Here is a 25,644-nt window from a genome sequence, read left to right on the forward strand (position 1 = left end):
AAGGTGCATTGTGGTGTTGTGACTGGTATTCAAGTGGCGGTCTGTTTTTTTGCACTGATATAAAGCTGGTGCTGGCATCCTTTGGGTAGCCGTCCAAAGTAACACGAATTGGTTGACCACAAAGTTGTAGTCAACACCACTTGCTAACCAAACAAAAATGTGCTAGTTTGGGACTATTTCCAAATCCTTCATCACCTTGGTATCTTCACTAACACTACCAGTAAATGTAGGCCTACACAATAATACCGCTGCTGATTTTATTACAAACATACAAAAACGGAAAGCTAAAATACATGCATCACTTGAAAAGGACCTTTCGGTTTCGCTACAGAATATAGGATTAGCCACTAAGAAGATTAGCAAAGCAACAAACAAAAAAATGATTAAGTAACCAGGTTGTTTTTATCTTAATCAGAAGCATATGAAGATTACATAGGAAATGCACATGATTTATATGGGTCTCATACCATTAGGGCAAAAATAACAAAAACAACCTGCTTACTAAAGAAAAAGCAACAGCGGTAGTCAAAAGGCAGCGAAATTTTGAGATAAAACGCGCCGATTAACGCAAGGTTTTTTTCTACAGCGTCGGTGCTTTCAGTAGGGGGTTGCAAACGACACTGTGGCACAAAGCTTCGGACACATACAAAACATGGACATGCTCGTTACAGCTTCTATAAACATGATCTGTCGAAATGATGATGTGAGGCACCTGTCGAGTTTGGTACGAAAAACGGCTGATAAAAAGGCTACAAAATCTCGCACACGTGTATACATGGAGTAGAAAGGGCAATCAAAAACTGATGCAATGCTGTAAGAAAGGCGTTTAGTTTTAGCTTCGCGCGAAGCGGGTAATATAGGAAGGCTACATATAGGTGGAGGTATGTACAGATGGGGCTAAGCTACGAGTTATATGTACAGCAAAGGGCCACGGAGAGCTGGTTTAATAACGAATTTAAACAATTTGTGTGAAGGTTTTCGCAAAATTATTTTTGTAAAGGTTTTAACAAAATTCCACAGCTTTATCCGTGGCCTTAAGGCAGTGCATTAGCACGTACGCAGGAACTCTTCTTTATCTCGTATAGATTGATACAATTTTTCGACCTGCATAAGCAGACCGTCCAGAATTCCGTCGTTTGCATTCAGCTTTCGGTCGTAGTCGTTAAACTTTATCGATATTTCTGCAAAAAATAAAAATAAAAACATTTTAACAAACGAATATCAAGCTATATATATCATCACTAATGGGTACTATTATTGAAATGTGGTAAAACAGATTTTTTATGTATTTAATCCAAAGGTTATGTTCGGTGCCCGAGCAACGTTTGGGCTATTAAAATGCCCACACAACTACACGTATTTGATGTAGTAACTGTACTATTGCAGCAATCTGCTGTTCTTCGGACCCAAACCAAATTGTTTCTGACAGTAATGTTTTGAGGGATTTCCCTTTGAAGTGACCCTTGAAAGTTTTGGGGGTCGTTAAGCCATGAAACTTGAATCTAGCACCAAGCATTATTATCAAGGCCTTATACCAAATACTAGAAGACTTTCTAGAGAATTAGGCGAAACTGTTAAGAACTTACGATCAAGTTTATTGGCATTGTCGGAAACAGTTCGGGCTAGAGCTTCAGCTTTTTCTCGCAATGCGGCCAAGCGGTCAGTCTTTCCCTTCTTGTCGTTGATCTCCAGTGTCGCGGCATCAATAAGAGCCGACTGGCCTTGTAAGTTCTACAAACGCAAGCGATGAGTTTCAACATATACACCAATAGCATTTTGTGTGTTGTAAATAATACACGTACATCCACGGCGGCTTGGGCATCATTTTGAGCCTTTTCTGCAACTCCTAATACTTCGTTAAGTTCAAGACGGTTATCTGAGAGCTGGTTCTCAACATCGGTAAGCCGTTGGCTAAAGTCACTCAGTCGGTCTGATATGTCCGTCATACGGTCGCTGATCACCATAGTAGCATTCTTGATCTATCAAATAAATACACACCGTTACATAGAACGTCAAGTGCTAAGGGGATTTTAAAGATTGAAGATTTCGTTTTACCCTGTCAATATTCCGTTCAGCTTGGTCTATGTCGAAAGCAGCCTGGTTCTTGGCCTCTTCAGCCTGTCTAGAGGAGTCTTCTGCTTGGGTTAGAGCGGTCGTCACTGCCCTGGCATCATTCTCAACCGTTGAAGCTGCAGCACTGGAAAGGTAATTTGACACATAAAGCTCAATTCTTAAATCAAACAGTAAGCATTAAATATTAGTATTTTCACTTTTTTCATGCAAAGTCATTCATTTGCCCACACGAAAATGAGTTTATAGGGTTTCAATGTATTTTTTGCAAAGTTGCTCTAAAGGGAATGTTCTTTGCCAGTACAAAAAATGGTATAAAGCACATTGTCCGTATTCTAGAAAAGCAGTGAAAACTTGATTCTTACTAGGCCTGGTTGGCGTCTTCAAGCAGCTGATTGGTCCGTTCCAAATCTCCGGCTGTATCAGCGAGTAGCTGCTCAACATCTGGCAAACCGTCGACCAGGTTTCGAATATTCAACGCTAATTCGTCAATTTGATCACGTGTCACGGGTAGGTTTAGGGCGAGGACGCGATTAGCCATGACCACGATGTCGTTAGGGTCTGCTCTGTCACCTGTGAAAAATATTGGTCAGAAGGAGACTCTCGCATAAACGCGCCGATTAATGCAAAAACATGTCATAGGAATCTCTCTACCTCAAATGACAAACTGTGTGTATTATTTAATAGTTACGAGTCTCGGTATCGTTACGATGGATGGAGACAATAATCGCGTCGAAAGGTTTGACACAAGGCATTTGTGAACCGTACAGTGATTTTCTACAGGTCTTATTAAGATACTGATGGTGTCTATTAATAGACATCGAAATTTAAAATAGTTGGTTCGTGAAATGCTTTTTTGACTCCAATGTCCATTGCATCTACCTACTTACGCAACTTTGGCAAAAGCAAAACTTAAAGTAGCTTACTTGAAAGAAAACTGCGGATGTCCTGAATCAAGTTTCGAATTTTCGAGTTCTGTGTTCTCACAGTGTTTTCCACCTCCTGTGCACGGTCCCTTGCAGTTTGCGCTTCAGTTTTAGCTGTTTGAGCATTCGCCTTTGCAACCTAAATATACCAGAACAGTCTTAAAACCATACCTATGCACAACCATAGCTAAGAGAGTGTATATACCTCAACACGGCTTCTCAAGTCGCCAGTTTCTTCTGCAATCCTGTTTAATGTTTCTTGTGTTTTCTGAGCGCGGTCCTTGGCGTCGTTGGCGGCCTGTGCGGCTCCCTTGCACCCGATTCCGCCACATGTATCGCACCCCGCACCGCCACAAGTCTCGTCGCAGCCTTCAGTTGCTTTGCCACAAACCTGAGATCAGGGGCACCATGTTACACATTGCTTTGGAGCACAAAACTTGAACCCAATGAAAACGGTTTTTAGAAGTTTCAATCCATGATTATTTATTACACAACAATCCTTACGTCTTTGTTCAACTGGGAAATAGTGAGAGCGTCGACATCTTCTTTGCGCATTACCAAGTCCATTTCCACCTGGGACAACAAAACATAAAACCTTACAAATCCAGGTCGTAACAAAAAACCAAATGCAAAATATTGGGTGAGGCATGACTAGTAAATAGTAAATATAGTCTATGTCCTGTCACCAGCTGCACTGATGAGACGTTTATAGGTCGAAACAGTGCGCACTCTCTGCAGAAAAATGTTTACGGTTTAAACAAGATGCAGTACCTGTGAAAGTTTGTCGTCAAATTCGATTTTGTTGAGATCAAGCGAGGCTTCCACTTCGGTTCTGATCTGTTCAGATTGTTCCACTAAACTACCAGGTTCGGTACTTGCCACTTCAGCCTCTTTCAAGTATCTCGCCGATGCATCGTACGAGTCTTTCACTTGCTTAAAGGCGGCTGCCAAAAGAAGAAAAGGTTCAACCCAGGTCGTATAGTCAATACATATTAGATTTCGATAACAGCACAAGATACTTTGTGTTGACAAGAATGTTAAAAATTAAACACTGGTTTAATATGTCTGAAGACCTATCAAAAATGATCAGTCGAAAGTACGGTTAAAAAGCAGAGCAGATGTCTGAAGTCTGCGCCTTTTTTCAAAAAGTGATAAATACGGTAAACCTCGATCGGTTAATCCGGGCCCGTTTGGACCAAAAGATTTGTCCGGATTAATCAATGCCAATTATTTCAAGTCTTACCATATTACAAATCTTTTTTATCTCAAGTGCTGTCCGAATCAGGCGAGGATCCGGATTAACCGAATCCTGTTTAACCGAATCCTGTTTAACCGAATCCTGTTTAACCGCGGTTTACTGTACTACGGCATAATTTACGAATATAGGTCTATGATATAGACTCTATATCTTTTTCAAATACAAACATTCGTTTAGGTTTCAGTTAAAGATGGACTCACCAACGGGAGAAACGCGGCTGATGTTTTGTTTCTGCTCGCGCAGGTTCTCCAACTTATCTTCCACAGCTTGTGCTTGTGCGTTCAAATCTTCCATTTCCTGCTTGACTGCGTCGTCATCAGCTCGAATCTCCGCCATCGACTGTTCGAGATCGACAAGGGTTTGCTGCTGTTGACGGGTCTTGTTCCTAATACAACACACGTTTCGTTTTTACAGGGTTAAATATTGTTGTTAAACTTATGTGCCGCCCTACATCGGTGCTCTTCAACCACCTTTAAAACTGGTGCTGAGATTCAATACGCCTTTAGGGTTTAAATTCGGATAAATTGAGAAAGGTTCATTCCGAGTTTAATTGCACATTGGTGTTTTTTAGCGAAATATATTATCAGACTCCAACATTCGTGGATTAAACACATTGTAATACTTTTTAAGCTAAGTGTGTAAGGTCTTACTTGATCATTTCAACAAGGGAATCTACATTATCATCATCCATGGATGGAGTTTGAATTGGAAGAGAAGCTTCGATGTCATTGAATTCTTTGTCATAAATTCCAGTGATGCCGGTCTCACCAATTGACTCAGCTTTGCCAATTGCTTTGTCGGTTTCGTCTGCAAAATAACAAAGACGTGTTTCACAGTATTTATGAAAACAACATTTAAACTGACATGGGTCATAACAGTGTGCAATGTCTGCAGCTTACTAATGACTTATTGCCTAAAGATTTATTCTATTATTGAAAGATTAAAACCGGTTTTACTTGTGTTACAATTTTAGTTGTGCATGTAAAATCTCATGAAGACCCAATACTCCATAGCTAGCAAAACGAGAACCTCATTTTTAAATGCATTGTATAATAAACTGAGGTAAACTATCAACATTTTTCCTAAAAAAAAATTTTCGGCCTGTTTGTAACACAGCAGAACTCGATTTAACTTACCTTCTAGCCCGTTGATGATTGAATCCCAGTTTCCAAAGCATTCGCCACATGACTCGCAGTTCGGAATTTGGCCGGTAAATCCGCGGAGACAACTGTCGCATCTTTTGCCACCAACTCCCTCCAAACAATCACACTGTCCTGTAGCTGGGTCACATTGCGTTGACTTCGAACCTTGCATGTTGCATTCACAGGCTGTTTTCCAAAAGACAAAGAAAAAAGTTAATAGAAGGGTGAAATTGAAAAAGATACCAATTTTGCTGGAAATTTTTTGGCCTTTTTTACCAACTAAGAATGGTTAACATGAATATTTGAAGTCCAGAAACCCAAGTCTTTGACTGTCATAACACATTTAGGTGATTTTCACACATACATTTTCATCATAGTAAACATTTTTTTAACCAGACTGCTACGATTTGGAAACTGGAATTGTACATTCCATGGGCCATAAAAAGCAAAAACACATAGAACATGTTGAATAAAACGAACACAACACCGATAGATCAGCATTCCAATCTGAAAAATCGATTAAAGGGCGCAAATTGACATAATGCAAAATCTCAATATGATTGTCTGGAATTATAAAAAATTGTCACATGCAAGCTTGATTGCAATGTAAATCACGTGATGAATCGTCGACCAATCGCGCATGTCCGTAAAATCATTTTCGGATTTGACTAAAGGGTGGCGAACAACGCTTGCCTGTCACAAGCGTAAAGCAAGATACAGCAAATTAAGGACCGAATTAAACTGTTGCTCGTGCAATGCGGATGCAGGAGTTTACCCAAGGGGGGACTGCCGGTTGAACCGACTGATGCATCACCGCCTGTCGTCGCTGCATCCATGCTTGACGTACTACTACCGGTCATAACTGACGTCACGACCACAGTAGCAGCGGTTGTAGGAGTTGTGGTTTTGGATTGTGGAATATCGTTGCAGCCTGCGTCGCCTCTGCCCCCGCACGGGGTTGTGCTTTTCAGCGGGGCGGCACTTGCGGTACTACTGGCCATGCTCGGTACGTTAGTCGGCTGCGCTACGCTCGGTTCTGGGCTACTAGTGGTTGTTGTGGAGCCTAAAGGTGTCCAACTTTATTACATTCAGTTTACAGCGCCATAATACAGTTTTTTTGTCGTTTGATAAAAGTTGGACACCTTAGGCGCAATTAAGAGCAGAAAAAAAAACCTGCGGTGAAGCAAACTGAGAACTCTGTAGAAAGCATTACAGCAGCACGTACATGAGCGCACAATTTGCAGTTATGTGCTGGCAAATGATGAGGTGACTGGCGGTTTGCTAATATGGATGTAACATGCATTGTGGACAACTCACCATAGCACTGGATATTGGGATTTCCGTAATGTCCGTCGGCGCAATCGTTGCAAGTTCGTCCACCGAATCCCTCGTTACACTGACACTGTCCAGTAAACTAAAAAATAAAGTACATATTGTTTCCAAAGAGTCTATGGTTTTGGATTACCAGATGTCCGGAATTCAGACATAAAGTCTGTAGTCTGTCCGGAATTTTAACGCCAAGCAGCTTATCCTACAGTAGTTTTCGCAATTCTTTTTGTGGGGGACTAAAAGGTTTAAATTATGTGCTGATTTTGATGTACGATGGGCACATTCATGCGAAACAACGTGTCTTGGAAGCTAACAATTTTCTGTTACAAGGACCGGATTTTATAAAACTTTCAGTTTTGTAACTTATTTAGAAACAAAACTGCGCTGTTTATCTCTGTGATAGTAATGATATTTTATCAAAAATGGCACTGTTTGGGTTGGTAACGTATAACAATATGCTGTACAATGCATTGCAACGGACCTTTGTTGTCGCTAATCATAGTTATTAAAACCGCCCGAAATTTTGCCCATGCAGATATGGTAACCCTAACATGGTTTCAATATAAACACAAGAACATTTACTGGCACTGAGAGATACGAACCTCATTACAAGATGGTCCTTTGGAGTTGGCCAAGTTACAGTCACAAGCATCGCATCCCTCGCCACTAGCAAGTCTCCAGTGGTTGGGATCGCACTGGTCACAAGTTCGTCCACCGACGTTCGGCAAACAAGCGCACTGACCGGTAGTGACGTCACACTGACACTGGTCACCCACGCAGTAGGACTGGCCAGTTCCGAGAATATTACACGAGCATGCTGTATAAAGGTAAGAAATGTTGATTAAACTGCAATTTAAAGAGCGGCAGGCGATCAGCGTCAGTTTGAGGCTTTAATTTTTAACAAGAAAAAAATCGCCTTTTAAAGACATCGTTTTTAAAGTTTTGGCTCAAAAAAGAACAATGTTAAAAAAAAACGAAACAAAAAAATATTATTTCAGTCAACCTGACGCTGATTTCGGTAACCACCCTGTAAGCACATACTGATTCCTGTTGTCTGTTATGTAATTTTTCCCCACAAACAAAATTTCGTTGATTTTATTACTATAAGGGCTAAGCAATGTTTCCTGTTTTTGCAGCATAAAAAAAGAGAACATTTTCAAGGGACATTCACAAAACACAAAGATTCTTAATTCTTTTAGAGAACCTATTTACTTGTCAATGATGAAGATACACAATAATAGTCTATTTATTTTTCCTTACCTCTGCAGGTCTTGTCGAAGGCACTTCCGTAGTAGAAATCCCGACATCTCTCGCAATGAGGTCCGGCCGTGTCATACAGACATCCAGTGCACACACCGGTTCCTGCGTCGCATGCGCCCTCGTCAAGCGGGTCGATATTTCCGTTGCAGTCACACTCTCTGCAAAGCCCGTTCGCTTCTTGAGGATTTCCCCAATAAGCAGGAGCGCATCTGTCACATCTGACACCTATGGGACATTAAATACTTGTTTTGCAGTTCTATGCACGATTTGGTACCATCTTAACATTTTCAAGACACTTTTTTAAGAGTTAGTATCAATACGGATTTGTTTGTGGTATTAACAAAATGTAGCTATGCCATTTGGCGCATTGGTTTAGCTATATTTTGTTCCATCCATTTACAAAGAATTGCTCCCTTTACAAAAACATTTTCATTCCTCCTTAATATACTACATAGTAGATGCTAAACTAAACAAAAATCGTTCAAAATTGGTCTTTTAACAACTTTACAGGTCATATCCCTAGAGCATAAGTGTCTATTTAAAAACCACATGCAAAAATGTAAGTAAATTCCTCCCCTCACTTTTAAATAAAATTTCTCCCGGTTGGGTCGATGTATAATGATGCTGATTCTTAGCAGTAAATCTTACCTGCGTATCCTGGCAGACAATAGCAGGTAACTTGTCCGGTGACTTGGTCCTGGCGACATCCGCTGGCGAACTGGCGTCCACTGTCCGGTCCGTCGGGGCACATACACGCCTTGCATTGGTCAAGACTGCCCAGCATCGGGTTTCCATAGTAACCAGTGGTGCAGCTGTACAACAAAAACATATTGGGTGTCATAGTTCCTGGTAGCATACTTTCAATAATCGTCGTATTCTATTCGTAGCTCACAAACGAGTCTGCATTTCCGTGTCCCGGAAAGACTCCTGTCGTGGGTTCGAATCCCACCACAGGCTACATTTTCTAACCTACGCCTTGCCATATGAAAATGCTTGGTGGCCGGTTGATTCGATGCCCTTCATGGGCCTGGCGTACTGTGGTTTATCTATAAGTGTGTTGTGATCGCTGGTCTGCATGGACGCTTCAGGGCTGATCCCAGTTATGAATTTATGTTTATCTTAACTGGCCCACAAAATTGATACTTTTCATGGCGATTATTACCAAAATACCTATTATAAATTTTTCTAACGAGATTTCACGTAATTCTTACATGTCGCAGTGATCTCCCATGGTATGATCCCGACATCCAATACACACTCCGGTGGTTTGGTCACAAATGTCAGCATGTCCGTTACACACGCAACGAGGGCAGTCGGGGAAGTTGTAGTGTCCAGCCTTGCACTGGTCACAGCGGCGTCCGAACACACCGGGCAAGCACGAACACTGACCACTGGTTGGGTCGCAGAACTGGTCACGTGATCCCTCAGGGTGGCAGTCGCAAGCTGAAAACGGTTAGGGGTGGAATTAGTAAAGTTGTTTTGCGATTTATACGGTTTTCGTTGCGAGTTAGTAAAATAGCTGGAAACTTACTTCTACATCCGGTTGGTCCGAATCCGTATGTTCCAGGAGCGCATCTGTCGCAACGTCGTCCAATCACATTAGGTTTGCATATACAATGGCCGCCCCATGTGTCACAGATCGAACTCTCGCTGCCTTGTAGGTCGCAGTCGCAAGCTGTGGAAGCGCACATAGTGATTAATTTAGATATATAGCATGTAAAAGCGAGCCATGGTTAACCAAACTATTTCAAATATTGTCTTAACCACAAGTATTTAAAGGTCTTTTAACATTATTTCGAGGGTATTTGGATTATCATTTTTTGGTTCCATAACATTATCCTTCTGTGATATTATAGTTTGTAGTTTTATTTGTGTTAAAAAGGGGGGTCTCCTTAAGGGGTAGCGATTGCGATAATAAAAAGGTTAAGCATCACTGGTTTACACCAATACACTTGGCTTTGCCATTAAGGTGATTTGGTTCAAATAAATTTTAGAAATCAGTAGATTTCTTACGTTGTCCGCCGTCGTGAATGATAGAAGACATTGAGAAGAGAAGACCGGCGCATTCCTCGTGTGGTTGACGGTGAGGTACATACATTTCACCATCCAAGCACTCAAGCTCGGTAAACTGGCGTTCTCGTTGTCGCCCTTCCACAGTTCCGTAAAACATTTCCAGATTCGAGTGCACAGGCACCACAAGCAACTGCAAATTAAACAATTTAAAAATTATAAACCGAAGATAAAACGGTTTCTCCATATAATTAATTTCGAAAATATATTGTTCATTTTTACCAAACGATTTGCCTAATTTGGTCACATTTATATCAGCTGTTGCTGCCAGGCATAATATCAACTATATAGAGCCCTTCTGACAATCGTATTTTTGTACTGATGTTTCGATGTCTTATACAGGTCGCCTTCATCAGTTAGTATTATTTACCTTACTAAAGGCGACCTTTATAGGACGTTAAAACGCCGGTACAAAAATACCATTGCCAGAGGAGCTCTATATAGTTGGTCATATTAGTTGAAGAGGTATCAAAAAGGCGGTTGAAACTTACAGCAACCGCACTATCAAGAATGCCAGGCTTCTAGAAGGGTCACTTACCGAATCGATAAGAATATCTGGTGTTGGGCTGTCCGGAGCTCTTTCGCGCTGGTATCTTCGCAAGTCAAGAATCACACGATAAGAAAAATCTCTCTCAAGACAAATGATACCTAGAGGTTAAAAATATTGAATCAAATTTAAGACTAAAATATCAATCCAATACTGTACCTTAGAAGTAAAAAAAACACTAAATGATTTGTTAGGTCTAAAGTACAAAAAATCGTGGTTACAATTTCTAACACTTAGTTATTTGTATTTAATATTTTGAGCATGTTCAAACCTAGACTAGAGTGGGTGGTTGGGGGTCCGGGCAGTGACGTCATCCAGTGGTCATCCTCGGGTCGAGTATTTCCACACGGGCTCGATGTTGGAATGTTTCCTTGGTTGGGTCGGTCGATTGTGATGTCAACAAATTGCCAGATTTCGGGCAACTGAAAAGCAAAACAAGGTAATTTTGAAAATCTTAGTGGGATTAATAAAGCATATGTTTTGTTTAGTTTGTAGATGAGGCTTGTAAATAATTGTGAAAGACTGAATATAGGGTAAACAATGGTGGAAACTTCAAATAAAACTGGCTAAAATTTTAACAATTGCAGTAAAATGATTAAAAAAATGCTTTTAATTTATTTTCGAACGTAAAAAAAGAAAAATTTTTGGCCATTAAATTTTATTTATTTTTTTAAAACCAGTTGTGCCTTGTGCAATATCTTTGAAATTTAACTTTCCAAAGACCAAATAAATCGTAAACGGCAAGGACAAACACACTGCAGAATCACCATAACCTTTTAATCGAGCTGTAAACTTACGTTGGTCTGGTATCGCAGAATTAGGTTGTAATCCATGGATTTTGGAAGATTCTTAACGATGAAAATAATGACGCCCTCCTCTTGGACAAGCACGTAACCATCACCTGTCCACGTAACTGGAGGAGTGTGTTCTCTTTTGTCTTCATAGCCACCCTGCAAACAAAGCAAGTTGCATTTTTTACCGTGATTATTTCAAGTCAAAGTTTTGTTATGGTGTAAATATTAGGAAATAGCATAAACAAATCCGAACTTTAACGGGTGCCTGTGGTAAAATTGGGTGCAAACAATCCATGCATAACTTAATTAAGCAAAAATTAAGGTTTCTTGGTGTCTATAGACAAATCACATGCAAAAATTTGGCCTTTTATCGACTTTGCAGGTTATATTCCCAGAGCTTAAGTGTCTATTTACAAACCACATGCACAAATTAAAAGTAAATTCCCTCCCTCAAGTTTTAACATTTCTGCCCGGTTGGGAACCACTGTATTAAACCAATATCAAAAACTGAAAACCATAAGCTTTTCTTGGGTCAAAACGATAACACAACAAATAAAAACAGACTTAAAAAACGGTAATTTCATGCAGTTGCTTACCCTCTGAATTTCTGCTTCTTCAGCCTCAAAGATGTAGTGATCAAGTCCCGGAAGGAAATTGCCTGAAGTAACAAGATCACATCTCCTTCTTTCAATATGAGGTCGGCAATTGCACTGTCCAGTTCTCTGGTTGCAATCGTTGTCATAAGCTCCACCGATATCACAATCACACTCGTTGCAACCTTGCGGTGTTGCACTCATTCCCCAGGTTTGAGGCTGTAAAAGAAACAGGTTTTGTTAACAGTTTTATTTTTTTAAACTGTGCGATTCCATCAATTGAAAAGGCCGAAAATCGTTTTGTGTTACTTTAAAAGTACAGACTTGATAAATTGCGAGTATTGCACCTATATTGTATGGCTTCGTATGCGTTTTTTGGTGGTCGCCACATAAGTACAACACATGCAGCAAAGACCCACTTACCAAACACATATCGCAACGTCTGCCAGTCGTGTGGCGTTTGCAGATGCACTGTCCGGTCGTGCTATCGCAAGTATTTGCTCCTGACAGAGTCCCAAGTGAATCGCAATCACATTCTGCGCAAAGAAAGCGCCGGTAAAAACAACGAAACATAACCATCTTCCAACTCAAACCCAAAACCACCAAGTTACAACAACAAAAACACCCCCAAAAATAGTTCAAACGCACCTGTGCACCCGTTGGGGTTGTTTTCGTCCAATCCGTAGTACCCAGCTTTGCATCGGTCGCATCGTGGTCCTTCGACGTTCACTTTGCAGCGACACTGACCAGCGATCATTCCCAACGAAGCGTCCGTGGTTCCATCACATACACCACCGTCCAACGAACCGGCCACCTCGCAGTCGCATTCTTCACAAATTCATAATCCGTAAAACACCCATACCAACACCACCAGTCACAAAAACACATTTTCGTTCTTCTTATAATTTTTAAGGCTTAAAACACCTGTTTTGGTTGAAATTGTTTTGTAGGCTATGCGCCGATAAACTGTTTCTCAACGACTATTTCTTTACAATTTGTTGATAAAAGTTACAGGGCCCGAAGCTTGGATGAATAATTTTGTTTCTATCCCGGCATAACAATTAGATTCTTCAGACAAACAGTATAAAGGACACGAAATAAAAGGTAAATTCTAAGATTTTTCATGACAAATTAACCTTGTGGTTTTGCTGATTCATAGTTAGCTAAGTACGTTCTGCCACCAACGCACCACCCTCACACATACAACACACTGCTCATATATAGAAAACAATACAATATTCATACCTGCGCATACAGTCGGATCGCGAATATCCTTGTTGGGGTCGAGATAGTAGTAGGGAATACAGCGTTCGCAGTTTCGTCCTACTGTGTTATGTTGGCAGTTTTCACACACGCCACCTGATACACCTCCAGTTGCTTCGTATACGGCGGCGTCGAAATGACATTCCGTGGCATGATTGTTGCAGTTGCATGCTGTAGAATATATGCAGTTCCGTTATATAGGACCAAACACTAAAGCTCAGGGACATTGTGCATTTTACAAAATGTGTCTATATTTTTCATTTATAGTTACTATCAGGTAGAGTTCAGATTTAAAAGACGACCCGAAACCAGAAATACAAGCCCGAAATCCGGCCCGAGCCCTAACGTATTTTGAAAACCCAAATTACATCCCGATGCTTAGTTAACCCGAAAAGCTTCATAGAGCATTCGGTGGTGAATCAATACACCTTTGTGCGCATGGACATTTATACAAGAAGTTAAATTATTACGCAAATGCGGCAAGTTAATCACGTCATTTTGGGAAAAATAGGGAAAATAAAATCACGTCCTTTTTTTAAACGGAAGCCTTTCCTAAAAACTAATTAAAAGCTTCGATAACTTCAAACCATAAGGTATTGGGTTAATTTTTTTACGGTTTTGGGTAATTCGAGGGTCGGCTTGTTTTAATCCTGGATGCAAGCAATAAAACAATCCGGTACCTACAAAGTGCCAATTGTACTTTAATCGTCAGCTGCAATTGCGCGGCGTTTCAAAGCAGTTCTGCGTTTCCAGACGCAATTCTCACCCATGCATTGCATTGTTTCATTTTTTAACGGTCTAATTGTACAACGAAATGTTTGATTGTGCCGCATCAAAGCAGGCGAAAGACCAGATAATGGCGATAAGACTGTGCGCTTTGTCCGACTAACGCAGGGGTGGGCAAACTTTTCAGTGCAAGGGCCGCATTCAGAAGTTCCTAATCTTATCGGGCCGCATAGTATTTCACCAACAGCCACCGATTACTTGCCTGTTTTTTTAAAATAACTAGTGTAAAAATTAGGTTTATATCATGTATATACGATTCAAAGCCGTTTAAAATGCTCATATTAATAATTTCCAACTTGGTGCATAAGTTTAGCTGGACGGAGCTAGCTGTTTATGACGTCATGATCGGTATTGTGACGATTGCGGTGCCCGTTTTTTCGCATTGTTTGCACACAATAAGCGGTTAAAATCCCTGGCGTATGTGGTTCTTAGGCTGGTAATCTTTTTTTCTGTCTCGCGAAATCTGTTTTTGGCAGTTTAAAAATCAATATATTTGGCAAAATATTTTTAGTTACGTCATGGCAGCCTGTACATGTATTTTAACATACATGGTCACGGCCGCACAAACTCGTCTCCGCGGCCGCATGTGGCCGTACGGCCGCAGGTTGTGCACCCCTGATTTAGCCCAAAATGTTAGCATAGTATATTTTCAGCTATGTGGAAGCCGCTTTTTGTATCCATCTTAAGTGTGGTGTGGTTTGTGTTAACGACTCTAAAGCCGCATTTAATGTCCGTTTACAATGTACTGCAACGACCTTAACTTGATCCAAAGTGACCAACGTTTTGCCGTCAACAGTACAAAGTGGGCTGTATTTGAAAACGTGAATAGCTTTTACTTTTATCGAACGAAGAAATTGTTTTAAGTGAATATGTGCATGATAACGTGGCAGAAACAACAGGTTAAACCACGTAAACATCCCCGGTAGTTTTTAAAAACTACGCCTGTGGTTATAATACTATTCAACGTTGCTCGGTAACTTTCTCTTTAAAATTTCCCAACATTTGGCGGGCCGCATGAACTCCTTTGCCGGGCCGCATGCGGCCCGCGGGCCGTAGTTTGCCCACCCCTGGACTAACGTGTAAAAAGCTCGAAAGTGTGCCACTGGCTCTTTGAAGAAAACTAGGATACTTTTCAGGCTTTTTCGTTTGGTCAACCAAAACTTATCATATTTAATATAATAGCAAGGCTAAATGCAGCTTACGTAAATAATGCTGTCCCAAATGGTATTTTAACAATGACCTATTCGTTTTGGTCTTTTTAGAAGTTTTAAAGCTATACTTAAAAACACTTTCAAATTGGGACTTGTTTAGGGCTTGCTTAAGTTGATTCAACAACGGGAAATGCGTGGAAAGCTATTGGCTGGTGAATTGACTAGGCGCCATCCGTAAAGGAAACCAACATAACATAACGGCAATAGTGCCCGAAGGCCAGGCGGGATAGTTCGCAATTGGAAGCACTTAACAACAGGAAATAGCTATAGGGAAGGCCATACAATTATATATGGCTGGCCTTCCAAGCATACACATTCATGTATTTAATACCTAAGTAACATGATACGTTTTAATATTGTGAAAGTCGTACTTACGTTTACATTCATGAGGCATACCAGCCTCTGCGGGCCTCCAAGGCTGATCTTGGTAGAATGGAAGGCACTGCTCACAGTTAAGGCCAACTGTATTGTGCTGGCATTGACACCGCCCATGTACCTGGTTAGCACATACAAAAGTTAGTGAATACATTCATGGTGTTAACTCTGCTGGGCATGAAACGGTTGAGTAAGTGCCTCTGCCCAATTATCACCAAGCCAAAACAATGTAGGTTGTTTTGCATTGTTGTTATAATGGGTTATTTTATGTCCAACCATTAACATATCATGCACTTAAATAGAGACTGGTCCTGAAAGTGCCTACGCCCTGTTTAATACATCATATATAACACACTTTGAACTACACAAAAAACAATACAGTCTAATTGTACAAAAATCATGTAACCATCACGGTTGCAACCATGCATGATTGGTTGATTGACTATGGAAAGCAATACAATACAAGTGTAGGTTAGCAAGCAATCAGTGCTGGGTTTGTTCACTTAGGTTTGCGTGTCTATTCATCCTGTATGTTGTATACAACTGTGTGCTGTTTCTGACCAATGTGACATGCACAACAACCCTTAATCAAGCCTATTGTGAGGAGAGATGATCAACGGCTTATCGAACTTATGCTACAAAATGTACACCAGTGACAGTCTGACAGAATTACCGCCTTTGCAATCAATTGAATGTGGTGATTAACATATACAAAAAGACAATTAAACTCTGCAAAAATCGAAAGTTGGTTGATTCTGCCACAAAAATGAATGACAGGAGTGCAATCATGCTAATTGTTCCAGTAATGTCATATGATATTGGTTCTGCAATTCAAGCAGGGTTTCCTGGTGACCAGTACTTACTCTATGTTGTCCAGTCTCAAGTTCATACTGAAATGGTTGGTTGAGTGAGTTGAAAACAGTTAAAGAAGCAAAGCAAAAAGCCTTAGCAGCAGTTTGAAGAATAAGAGTAATTGCTAATAAAGCTGAAAAGCTTGTCTACAACAAGTCGATTAGACAATCAACCTTACGATCTGTGAGCAGTGTTAGAACTGCCATATCCACACCTAATGACATTTACCTCTGTCTGGGGAGCTTTACGTCCCTGTAGCAATAATAAATGGCAACTGAAATGAGCTGCAGCTGGCATTTGGTTAACAAAAGATAAAAATAACTCATACACAATAATATGCAGCAATAACTGAAATATATCAACATTTGAAGCATTGTATTATTGCAAAGGTATAACACACTACTTGGGTAGATATAAAAGCACATACCATGACACTGGAGACATCTGGATTTGCGACAGTCCCATCAATAGGTGTGCATTCATCAGCATGCCCATAGCAGAAACAGTTTCCACGGACAATCAGCTCATACAGAGCATAGTAGTATTTGTTTTTGATGTCTGGACGTGGATCCAAAAGGTCATCACCAAGTGTATGAAGTTCAGTGAAGTTAATTCTATGGAAAAAACATAGGTTTAAACATATAAATCCATATCAATTTATGAAACACACAAAACAAACCTAAGATTGGTAATTTTGAGCAGGTTTTGAATTCTTGGTGCATATGGGTCTTCAATTTGTATGAATGGTGGCAACACTTTGAAGATTACTTCTCCTTTATTTGATGGTTCAATTTGGGAATATCTCTCATCACAAATGACATCATCAATTTCACGAGGGGGCCACTGAGTAAAAAATGTTTTATTACTAGGAATATTCTCACAAAGATTGGTAATTAGACGTGCTACACACCTGAGCAACTCCTGGAAAAGATTTGTCACAATCATACGCGAAGTATCTGTATATGGTCCAGGTTTGTCCAAAATCCATTGATCTCTCAATCAGCATGGCTGCTGGCCGAAAAGTTTTGAATGTCATGATAGCATGGGTAAATTGAAATTCAGCTTCCAAATTGAGTTGAACAGAAACCTATTTTTTTTTCAAAAAGTGTTATATTTTGTTATTTAATTACATTAAATTTAAATGGGTTACTTACAGCTTGACGACCATTTTTAGATTGCCACCAAGTGTCCAGTCGGTCATTGAAAGTAGTGATCACATTCTGAATTGGGTGGGCAAGGCTTGGGTTTGAGGCATTACAACGAAAGCATTTCTTGGTTTCCTTAAGATGGCTGTTAAAAAAAAACTCAATATAAACCAAAAGTTTTTGTTATAGGGTAGATGGTTGGCACTTACCTCACGATGCAGTATGGCGACTCGCCTTCAGTTCCACAAGTCGAAGATGCGAAAAGCATGTCTCCACGTCCAACAAGCAAATCTCCTGTACTCGGAAAACAGCTGCCGCCTGCGCAGCCTTGGGCTTTTGCATGGCTTAACCCTTTAAATATACAATACGTAGTAAACGAAGGCTAGCAAACTCAAGATTTTAAGTTCTTACCTATTAATAAAACTGCTATCCCAAGCAGATGCTGCATTTTTTATTCTCGTTCGCTTGTTTTAGCTGTAAATAATACCTGTTTAGTGTTTATATCGCGATTAACATAGCAAATGAAGCAAAACTTACTTCAGTAAATCATATAGCGCAAAATGTTATTAGACCGAATCGTTCTTTGCGCTCGAGCAGAATGAACTTTGCAGAACGAAACTTATTCCCATAGCGCGCCCGCCCTTTTTCTATTTTCTCCACACCTTTGTCGGCCTAGCCTTTTTTCTTGCAGACAGCGACAGAATTTCCGGTGTCTAGCAGCGATTCGTAAGTCGGTTACTCGGTCTGTAAACTATGTAGGTCAAAGCCTTGCCTCCTGTTCAAACTAAGATTTTCACAACCGTTTGTAATAAGTCTTATTTAAGCAATCGTTGAGCTTGTGAAAGACTGTATTTCAAAACATGTCGACGCCATGGCATAAAAATGAAAATAAGTGGCACAGACGCATAAACTTACAAAAGATACTGCCAAAAAGTTACACAAATGTCAAAAGGTGGAGGGAAATACAGAAATAGTGGCAAACAGGGCTTCATATCTTCCGCTTAGGTAGTAAAAACATAGTGATAAAATAGCCAAAGGAGACTTAACGCATAGTGTATCACAGGATGAAAAGAACTGCAACAAAAATCTAGCAGTGGAACAATAAAATGATCACAAACACAAAGTTCAAGCAACACAACGTTCTCTGGCACCTTTAAGTTCCGTAAGAATGCTGGTAGGTCTAAAAAGTGCGACAATGCATTAAGATAGCAAAGAAACTGTCGCACCAAATATGAAAAACAATATGAATAAATAATTCTTGGAGGCGTTAGCGGGGCTGGAAGACATGATAACGCTGCAAATATTGCACGTCGCGCCGGGATTGGGTGCTAAAATCAAACAAAGTGACAATAGAACCAAGCCTGCGACTTGCGACTAGCAAAAGACGCGATGCGAAAAAATGGGACATTCACTGCGAGGACGAACAAACGAATTGACACCAGGGCGATAACAAAGGTCACTACACTCTACTAAATGTTTGCAAAACAATAAAGACGTTTTGCATCCTGGTGTGAAATGGGTGTACGACAGTAGTTTAATAGACCTATGCAATAACCTAATACTGTTTCGAATAGTCAATGGAGCTTTAGCACCTTGCAAAAATAACTGTCGCGAATATACCACAATATAAATTTATAACCGTTTACGTAGGGGCAAAGTACGTTTTGCCTTACTCGTATTGGTCTCAGACATTGACGGGAGGTTCATGTTTTTCGTAGAAAGCAGCGTAGAACCGAGACAGATCGACGATGGCAAATTTCTGGCATTTGGCAATTGCAAAATAACGGTTGCTACTCCAGCATGGTGATCGTCAGTTGGTTCAACCGAAACTGGGCCCACATTCACTGGGCACGAACGCTTTCGATGGAGACGAAATTTGCTGCGTTTTGTTGGAGCCTTGCTAAAACTGATCCTAGGACTCGACCTGTGTCCGCTTTTTGTTTGAGTTTGTGGCTTAACTAGGACTGGTGTGGAAATGGACCGCGATAATTCACTTGGCGTGGTGAAGCTGGTTTCCTCTGTACCGCCACCATGCGGCAAGCGAACGTCCAAGCTTTTACGAAACACTTTCTGTCGAAAAGAAGTTCGTTTCTCGTTGGTTGGCGGCACGGGCGATAATCGTTCTTCTGTCGGTTCATGCTCCGGGGTCAACCGACAGTCATCATCGTCGCCAGCGACAACAGTTAGGTATCCCTGCGTTGTGTGAAGCAGGGGAACGCTGTGTTCCATCACTGATTGCGGCTGAAAGTGAACCATCAAGTTGCGTTTTCGTCTTTCGCCCGGCTCTTTCCAGGGACTTCGTTGTCCGATGTTATCCGAATGTCTGTAATACGGTATAATCATGAACATTGTTAGAACTGGGTTAATTTCTGTATGAAACTTAAGCACCCGTTTTTGACAAAATCCAATTCCACGCACTTTTCGACAAACAAAAAAATGATATAGTGCGGTGGTTTTTAAGCATTTTTGCACAATCGCTCCTTTTTGGAGCTCTGGGTCCAATATTTGTGCATTTTTCGAACAATTTTATTGTTCTGAAATGCCCAATTCAATTCCACCCTCTAAGAATTTTACAATCGGCCCTTCATTAAAAAAATCACGTCCCGTCAAAAACACTGGCTTGGTGAAAATGAAATCCGGTTTTGACATCGAGTGAAAACTAGCGGGGCAAAATACGCTTTGGCTTCATATCAAACAAACAACAATGACCCGATGCACGGACAAGGAAATAATGCAATTTACTGACATTGTTAAGTAATTTCGTCAGGATTTAGCAAGACAACCAGCATACACAGTAGTTCTTCAAGTAAATAAAAAATAAAACAAAGAAGACCAACCTTCTGGATTCTTCGGTGACACCAGGGACAGGACTGTACCCAACAGAAACCCCAGCACGGTGACGTAATTCGCTGACGTCAGCGCTTTGTCGTGACGGTGAGCCAGGGGAATTCCCGCAGACGAAAGCCTCACTAGATCGATATCTGCCCAAGTTGATGTTACCGTCGCTTGACGAAGGTTTCACCAAACACGACTTGATTCTACGCAAAGCAGCAAGAATGAGTTGCAAGTGGGTCCAAAACGTGGGCCCCTAAGCCGAAAGTACAAGTCAGAAATCTGGGCGCAAGAGAGTGGATGGCACAATTGGTGGATGATGATTAAATACCTGCAGCTACAACGTGTTATAAAGCGTTGTGGCAGGATCTCACAAGAAAGTTCGTGAAATTGGGGCTCAAATCAAGCCTATTCTATTTTGTTTGGTAAAGTTTTGACAAATCAGATACAACGCACACGAAACAAGTAGACTAAACGGTTACCGATTTCCCGTTTCCGACAAAATTATTGACAATGACGGGCTTCAAAAATGAGTTAGTCGTAACCGATTAATAAACTGTATACCCTTATTATTTATCGAGTTTTTAGTAAGAGTTACGGTTGTTTTTTAATGGAAATGTTCCCAGGTAGGAAGGTTTTTGCAATGAAGCCATTTGCTTCAGTTTTTATGACACCATTAAGCAGTTTAACATTTACTTGTCATGCTGGTCATCAATTACTAAGTTAACAAATCACCGATAAAAAGTTTGTTTACCTGCGTGGAATCGAATCTTGCCTGGAGTTCTGGGTCGAAGCAATGGTGGGTTGACTTGATAAAAGGGGCGTGGCAGATGGAGTCAGCCTATCAGCGTCCAGCAAGAGTGTCCTGGAGCGCGCTGATTGGTCACTGGCTGTTGAGTTACGCGACCCAGTGGAAACGGGACTTCGATCAATGTACACGTACGCACAGGAAAAAGGTCGACTGGAAAAGGTTAGAAATAGTAAAAACAACCACTTTTTCGGTTTTACAATGCCAATTTGGGTGAAAATTACTAAAATTGTTACGTTAGGCCAAAGGTTCTGAACTCGTTTCAGGCCATGGACCACCAGTTCAATTAATTAAATGAATATCGTGGACCAGTCAATTGTTACGTTGGCTTAAAATACATTCCTTCAATACATAATTTCGGGAGTGATATACAACTAAAGCAGCTTACAAAAACAGCAAACAGTGTTATACTTTTTTCGTACTGAATATACAATAATCTTTATGCAACTATTTCTAGTTTATTATTAAATATAGTTAACGTCCTGTGGACCACCAGAAAAATCACCTATGGACCACCCAAAAAGTTGACAACCACTTCATTAGCATATGCGTTACCTTGCCATATGTTGTAACTGCATGTGATGTGCTAGTCGGGCTTGTTGTGTGTCGACGGCCTGTTTGATTTTCCACACCACAATGCAAATCGACAGGAAGAGGAAAAAACAAGAAAAGAATACGGAGAAGAAAACGAACAAGTCGATCCGCGTTTGATCCTAAAATCAACAAAACAAAACGTTACTCAAAGTGGTGAGCTAAAAATTCTGCGTTGATATAAAACCATCTTTTCCATCAATTCATTAAGAATACAGCTTTGGTCAAGGTTATGTGCATCTACAATATACTGTATCGCTTGGATCACTTGGATCGCTTCATGCACCGTAACATCACTTGGTGCACCTTTATATTGCTTGGTGAACCATTACCTACAGTGATATAAGGGCGCACCAGGTGTTATGAAGTTACACCAAGCAATATAAGAGTGCACCAAGCGATATTAAGGTGCACTAATCGATATAACGGTTGGTACACCTTTATAACTAGAAGAGTGGCTTTCTGATATACTTCCATTTTATATATTCTATACGATATTTACCAATTTACTATACACATCATTTGATCTACACATATGATTGTTTTTGTAAACAAAAACTAATGGGTCCCCACACGCATGTTTGTGCGGATTTACGGTAAACAAATGTTGCGGTGATTTTTACATTCTTAAGGACAAATTTTTAGAAAGCATTAACCCAACAATAAAAAAAATTGTTCGTATTCTTTTTGCACTATTATTGTCATGTAATTACAAAAACATTAAAAAAACGTAACAAAGACTTAAATCTAATCTCTTGCTTTGACCCAGATATAGTCCTCCAAGGTCGGGCAATTTTTTTAGAAAGCTGGAACAGTTGTGTTACAGACACTTTAAATTAAAAAGTGTATACATAACAAATTGTTTTTCATTTAACTTTGTTTCGCAAAACGAGTACCATTGACCTGTAGTAACCTCTCAGGGTGCACACGCCAAACGACTGTTTGACCTTTTGACACCGTTTTCAATAGCACGCCGTCATTCGTGTTCAACAATACTGTTAAGCCTAATTTATACACGCCTTGAGTATTGACTCCTAAATTGATTGTTAAAAAAACACTACGTTATGAAGAAAGTTCTGAGCTGTGTTTGTAATACCGACTAGTTGACCTTAAGTAACCCGTGATCATGCGGCGGCCAACCTGACAGCGAGCATTTAAAAAAACATTTATTTGGCAAAAAAGTCAAGTTAATTTTTTCATCTTAACTTTTATTAACAAAGTTTTTCTTGACATATACAAAACCGAAGCACGGTTATTAGGCTTAAATCACGTCATAGGTGTAAAACCTTCGCCAAAACTAAAAATGTGAGTGATAACTTAATAAAACGACATAGCATTGCTGTGCAAAACAGCTCATTTCTAATCACTGAAACGATGTCTCGTAAAACGTCTGTCCGACGTCAAGCTGAGCCCTCCCGCTATCGTAAACCAGTGAGTTACTCTCTTGGTACTTCTGCCTACAGTGTCTTTCTTGACCAAACGAGCGTTAGACACATTTACGTTTCGGGGGCCTGTGGGTGAATCTCTGGGTCATACGGGGTCAAAATTCACATGGACCATCTTTAGACCAATATCTGTAATGTGTGTAAAATTGAAAAAGTTTGAACCATTCTTTCTTGACCAAAACGTGGGAACAATAGCCGCGCTAAAAATTTCACGTTTTGGGGTGCTGTGGGTGAACCGAGGGATCAAACGGGGTCAAAATTCACATGGACCATCTTTAGACCAATACCTATTATGTGTGTAAATTTGAAAAAGTTTGAACCATTCTTTCTTGACCAAAACGTGGGAACAAATCCGCGCTAAAAATTTCACGTTTTGGGGGGCTGTGGGTGAACCGAGGGATCAAACGGGGTCAAAATTCACATGGACCATCTTTAGACCAATATCTGTAATGTGTGTAAATTTGAAAAAGTTTGAACCATTCTTTCTTGACCAAAACGTGGGAACAAATCTGCGTTAGAAAGAAAAAAAGAAAAAAGAAATATATAGACAAAAACAATATGTGTCCCCTTCAGGGAAGGGGACCCATAATTACGGTAGTAGATGTACCCTAGCACAACATACACTTTCCCAAGTGTACATACTCGTGCAAAAAAGATTCGTATTGTGTTGATAAAAAATCATGATCTTCATCTGTTCTTGAATAATTCAGGTTTGGCCAAGGTTATGTAGCGTTGTGTAAGCGTAACATACAATTTCTTTTCCCGGCCATTCTTATTCCTGACTCAGAAACTTCCTAACCTGTCTGAAAAGCAATCTTCCGGCAGCAGGAACAGACTGACCAGGTGATCTTTTTCCTCTGTGGGATCCGTCAGAAGTGACGTCACCAAGAGACGACTTCCGCGCCATCAGTATGACGTAAAACTTAGTGACTTGCAAATCGTGACCGACGTGTGGGGAGGAGATCACTAACCGGTTCTTCACCCCCCGGATTGTGATGGCTTGGCCCGGTGCCAACGTGACGTAATTATTGAATCTGACTGCGTCCACTGTGCGGTACTCTGGTTGTCGAGGCTGTTTCGAGATTAAAACCCGAATTATTTAATGTTATGGGTTTAAATAGATGGTTGTTTTATACGGTTTGATTTTGTAGGTTTTTATACATTTAAAAACTAAGAATAGCTGTAAACTTACTGGTACAGAATCGGAAACAGTAGGTTCTTCCATTTTCACTGAGGGAGATCTTTTATCTCTATTGAAATAATATTGGGGTATTTAATTTACATTATTTTATGTAAGTCCGTAAGCTAAGAAGCACACGTTTCTAAAGTTCTATTGTTATTTTATTTGGAATCGTATCAAAACCATAACTTCGTTGACAAATAGTTTTTTTGTAGCTAGTTCAGTAAAATTTGAAAAACATACTTTGGTGTGTTACCTTTTTTGTGTCTTTTCCACTACGTGCTCCCAAGTATGTGGGTTTAGGCTAAAATACAAAACAACCGGTGTTAAAAATAATAAAAATGTGCAATACACCTAAGATCAAACTGGTTTATACATTCGGGAAAAACAGAAACAGAAAAAATGCATTGTAAAAGTTTCAATCATATCAATAAGTACTCTAATATAGACTCGCAAATCATTGGCGAGCCTGACCCCTACGCCAAAAACAATACCCTACCTGACGTTAAAATATTTGAAACTGTCGGAAATAAAAACGTCCACTTCGCCTTTGGTGACGTCAATAAGCAATCGTATGTCAACATTTGTGTATTTCGGGTGAAGGGCGAAAAGTAGGGTTTGACCGGGCGGAAGTTCAGGTTTTTCACGTTCATATTGTTTAACACATCCTGGTTGTAACTTCGGGTTAAAACACCATTCCTGGTTCATGTGGACCTGATGGAAGAAGAAAAAATGTCAATGAAGTCCTAAACATCAAATACATGATGGAAAATAGCTTTTCTATCAACTTGCAATTTATATGTACCTATACTATTCAATGATTGATCACATAGTAAGTCAGTACAAAAACCGGTTAAATGGAATTCCAATTTGCCAAGCGTTTTGTCCCAATTAACCGGTTTTCACGATTATCCGAAATTTTCCACTTCACTGTGTTCATTTTGCCCTGATAATTATGGTAGTAATTATATTGCGGTGATTCCATCATAGAAGAATCTTAGCCTACCCAGTATGGGTAAATCACTTACTTCGACCAAAGACGTAAAAAGCGACATGCTTCCATGATATCACTGATAAAGGCCTAAACATTTTTCCGAAACGTTTGAATGACAAAGCATAAAAATATATCACGTCCATTTAGCATGTTATATTCGCCATTAAACTTCA

General features: G+C 40.2%; 2 protein-coding genes across 4 annotated transcripts in view; both read right to left on the reverse strand.

Annotated features, from left to right (window-relative positions):
• Positions 1–243: 243 nt before the first annotated feature.
• LOC145228981 (laminin subunit beta-1-like) lies at positions 244–18,242 on the reverse strand. Of its 2 annotated transcripts, XM_080094210.1 has the most exons (34): positions 18,159–18,242; positions 18,033–18,095; positions 17,831–17,972; positions 17,631–17,766; positions 17,387–17,563; positions 17,156–17,319; positions 16,904–17,090; positions 15,625–15,745; positions 13,235–13,423; positions 12,638–12,817; positions 12,413–12,525; positions 11,993–12,208; positions 11,400–11,552; positions 10,874–11,024; positions 10,594–10,703; positions 9,999–10,188; positions 9,517–9,660; positions 9,197–9,428; positions 8,634–8,797; positions 7,986–8,210; positions 7,328–7,542; positions 6,714–6,810; positions 5,391–5,582; positions 4,905–5,061; positions 4,455–4,639; positions 3,768–3,940; positions 3,501–3,569; positions 3,202–3,387; positions 2,997–3,135; positions 2,436–2,643; positions 2,056–2,197; positions 1,803–1,979; positions 1,587–1,731; positions 244–1,181 (listed from the first exon to the last, which is right to left on the reverse strand). In XM_080094210.1, the coding sequence occupies exons 2-34, from the start codon at positions 18,067–18,069 to the stop codon at positions 1,048–1,050; spliced, it is 5,250 nt and encodes a 1,749-aa protein (XP_079950336.1). In that variant the 5' UTR covers positions 18,070–18,095; positions 18,159–18,242; the 3' UTR covers positions 244–1,047. The 2 variants fall into 2 exon arrangements, with proteins under 2 accessions (XP_079950336.1, XP_079950337.1); XM_080094211.1 differs by lacking the exon at positions 12,638–12,817.
• Positions 18,243–18,451: 209 nt separating this feature from the next.
• Positions 18,452–25,644, reverse strand: part of LOC145228980 (multiple epidermal growth factor-like domains protein 8) — a 29,723-nt gene continuing 22,530 nt past the window's right edge. For both annotated transcript variants that reach the window (XM_080094209.1, XM_080094208.1), the window contains exons 39-46: positions 24,977–25,191; positions 24,734–24,781; positions 24,490–24,547; positions 24,097–24,369; positions 21,817–21,974; positions 21,208–21,414; positions 20,459–20,659; positions 18,452–19,944 (exon numbers count right to left, since the gene is read on the reverse strand). In XM_080094209.1, coding sequence (XP_079950335.1) covers positions 19,254–19,944; positions 20,459–20,659; positions 21,208–21,414; positions 21,817–21,974; positions 24,097–24,369; positions 24,490–24,547; positions 24,734–24,781; positions 24,977–25,191 — 1,851 coding nt within the window. In that variant the 3' untranslated portion in view covers positions 18,452–19,253. The remainder of the gene's footprint in view (positions 19,945–20,458; positions 20,660–21,207; positions 21,415–21,816; positions 21,975–24,096; positions 24,370–24,489; positions 24,548–24,733; positions 24,782–24,976; positions 25,192–25,644) is intronic.

The sequence above is a fragment of the Phallusia mammillata genome, chromosome 5, assembly GCF_965637545.1.
Source record: "Phallusia mammillata chromosome 5, kaPhaMamm4.hap1.1, whole genome shotgun sequence".
Taxonomy (NCBI): Eukaryota; Metazoa; Chordata; class Ascidiacea; order Phlebobranchia; family Ascidiidae; genus Phallusia; species Phallusia mammillata.

What these genes read in the sequence shown, in the direction of transcription:
- LOC145228981 (XM_080094210.1), bottom strand. Translation starts at nt 18,069, where the DNA reads ATGCAGCATCTGCTTGGGATAGCAGTTTTATTAATAG. An exon ending in AACCACCCACTCTAGTCTAG is followed by an intron (nt 10,704 to 10,873) that starts GTTTGAACATGC and finishes TTTAACCTCTAG; the next exon opens with GTATCATTTGTCTTGAGAGA. An exon ending in ATGGGAGATCACTGCGACAT is followed by an intron (nt 8,798 to 9,196) that starts GTAAGAATTACG and finishes TTTGTTGTACAG; the next exon opens with CTGCACCACTGGTTACTATG.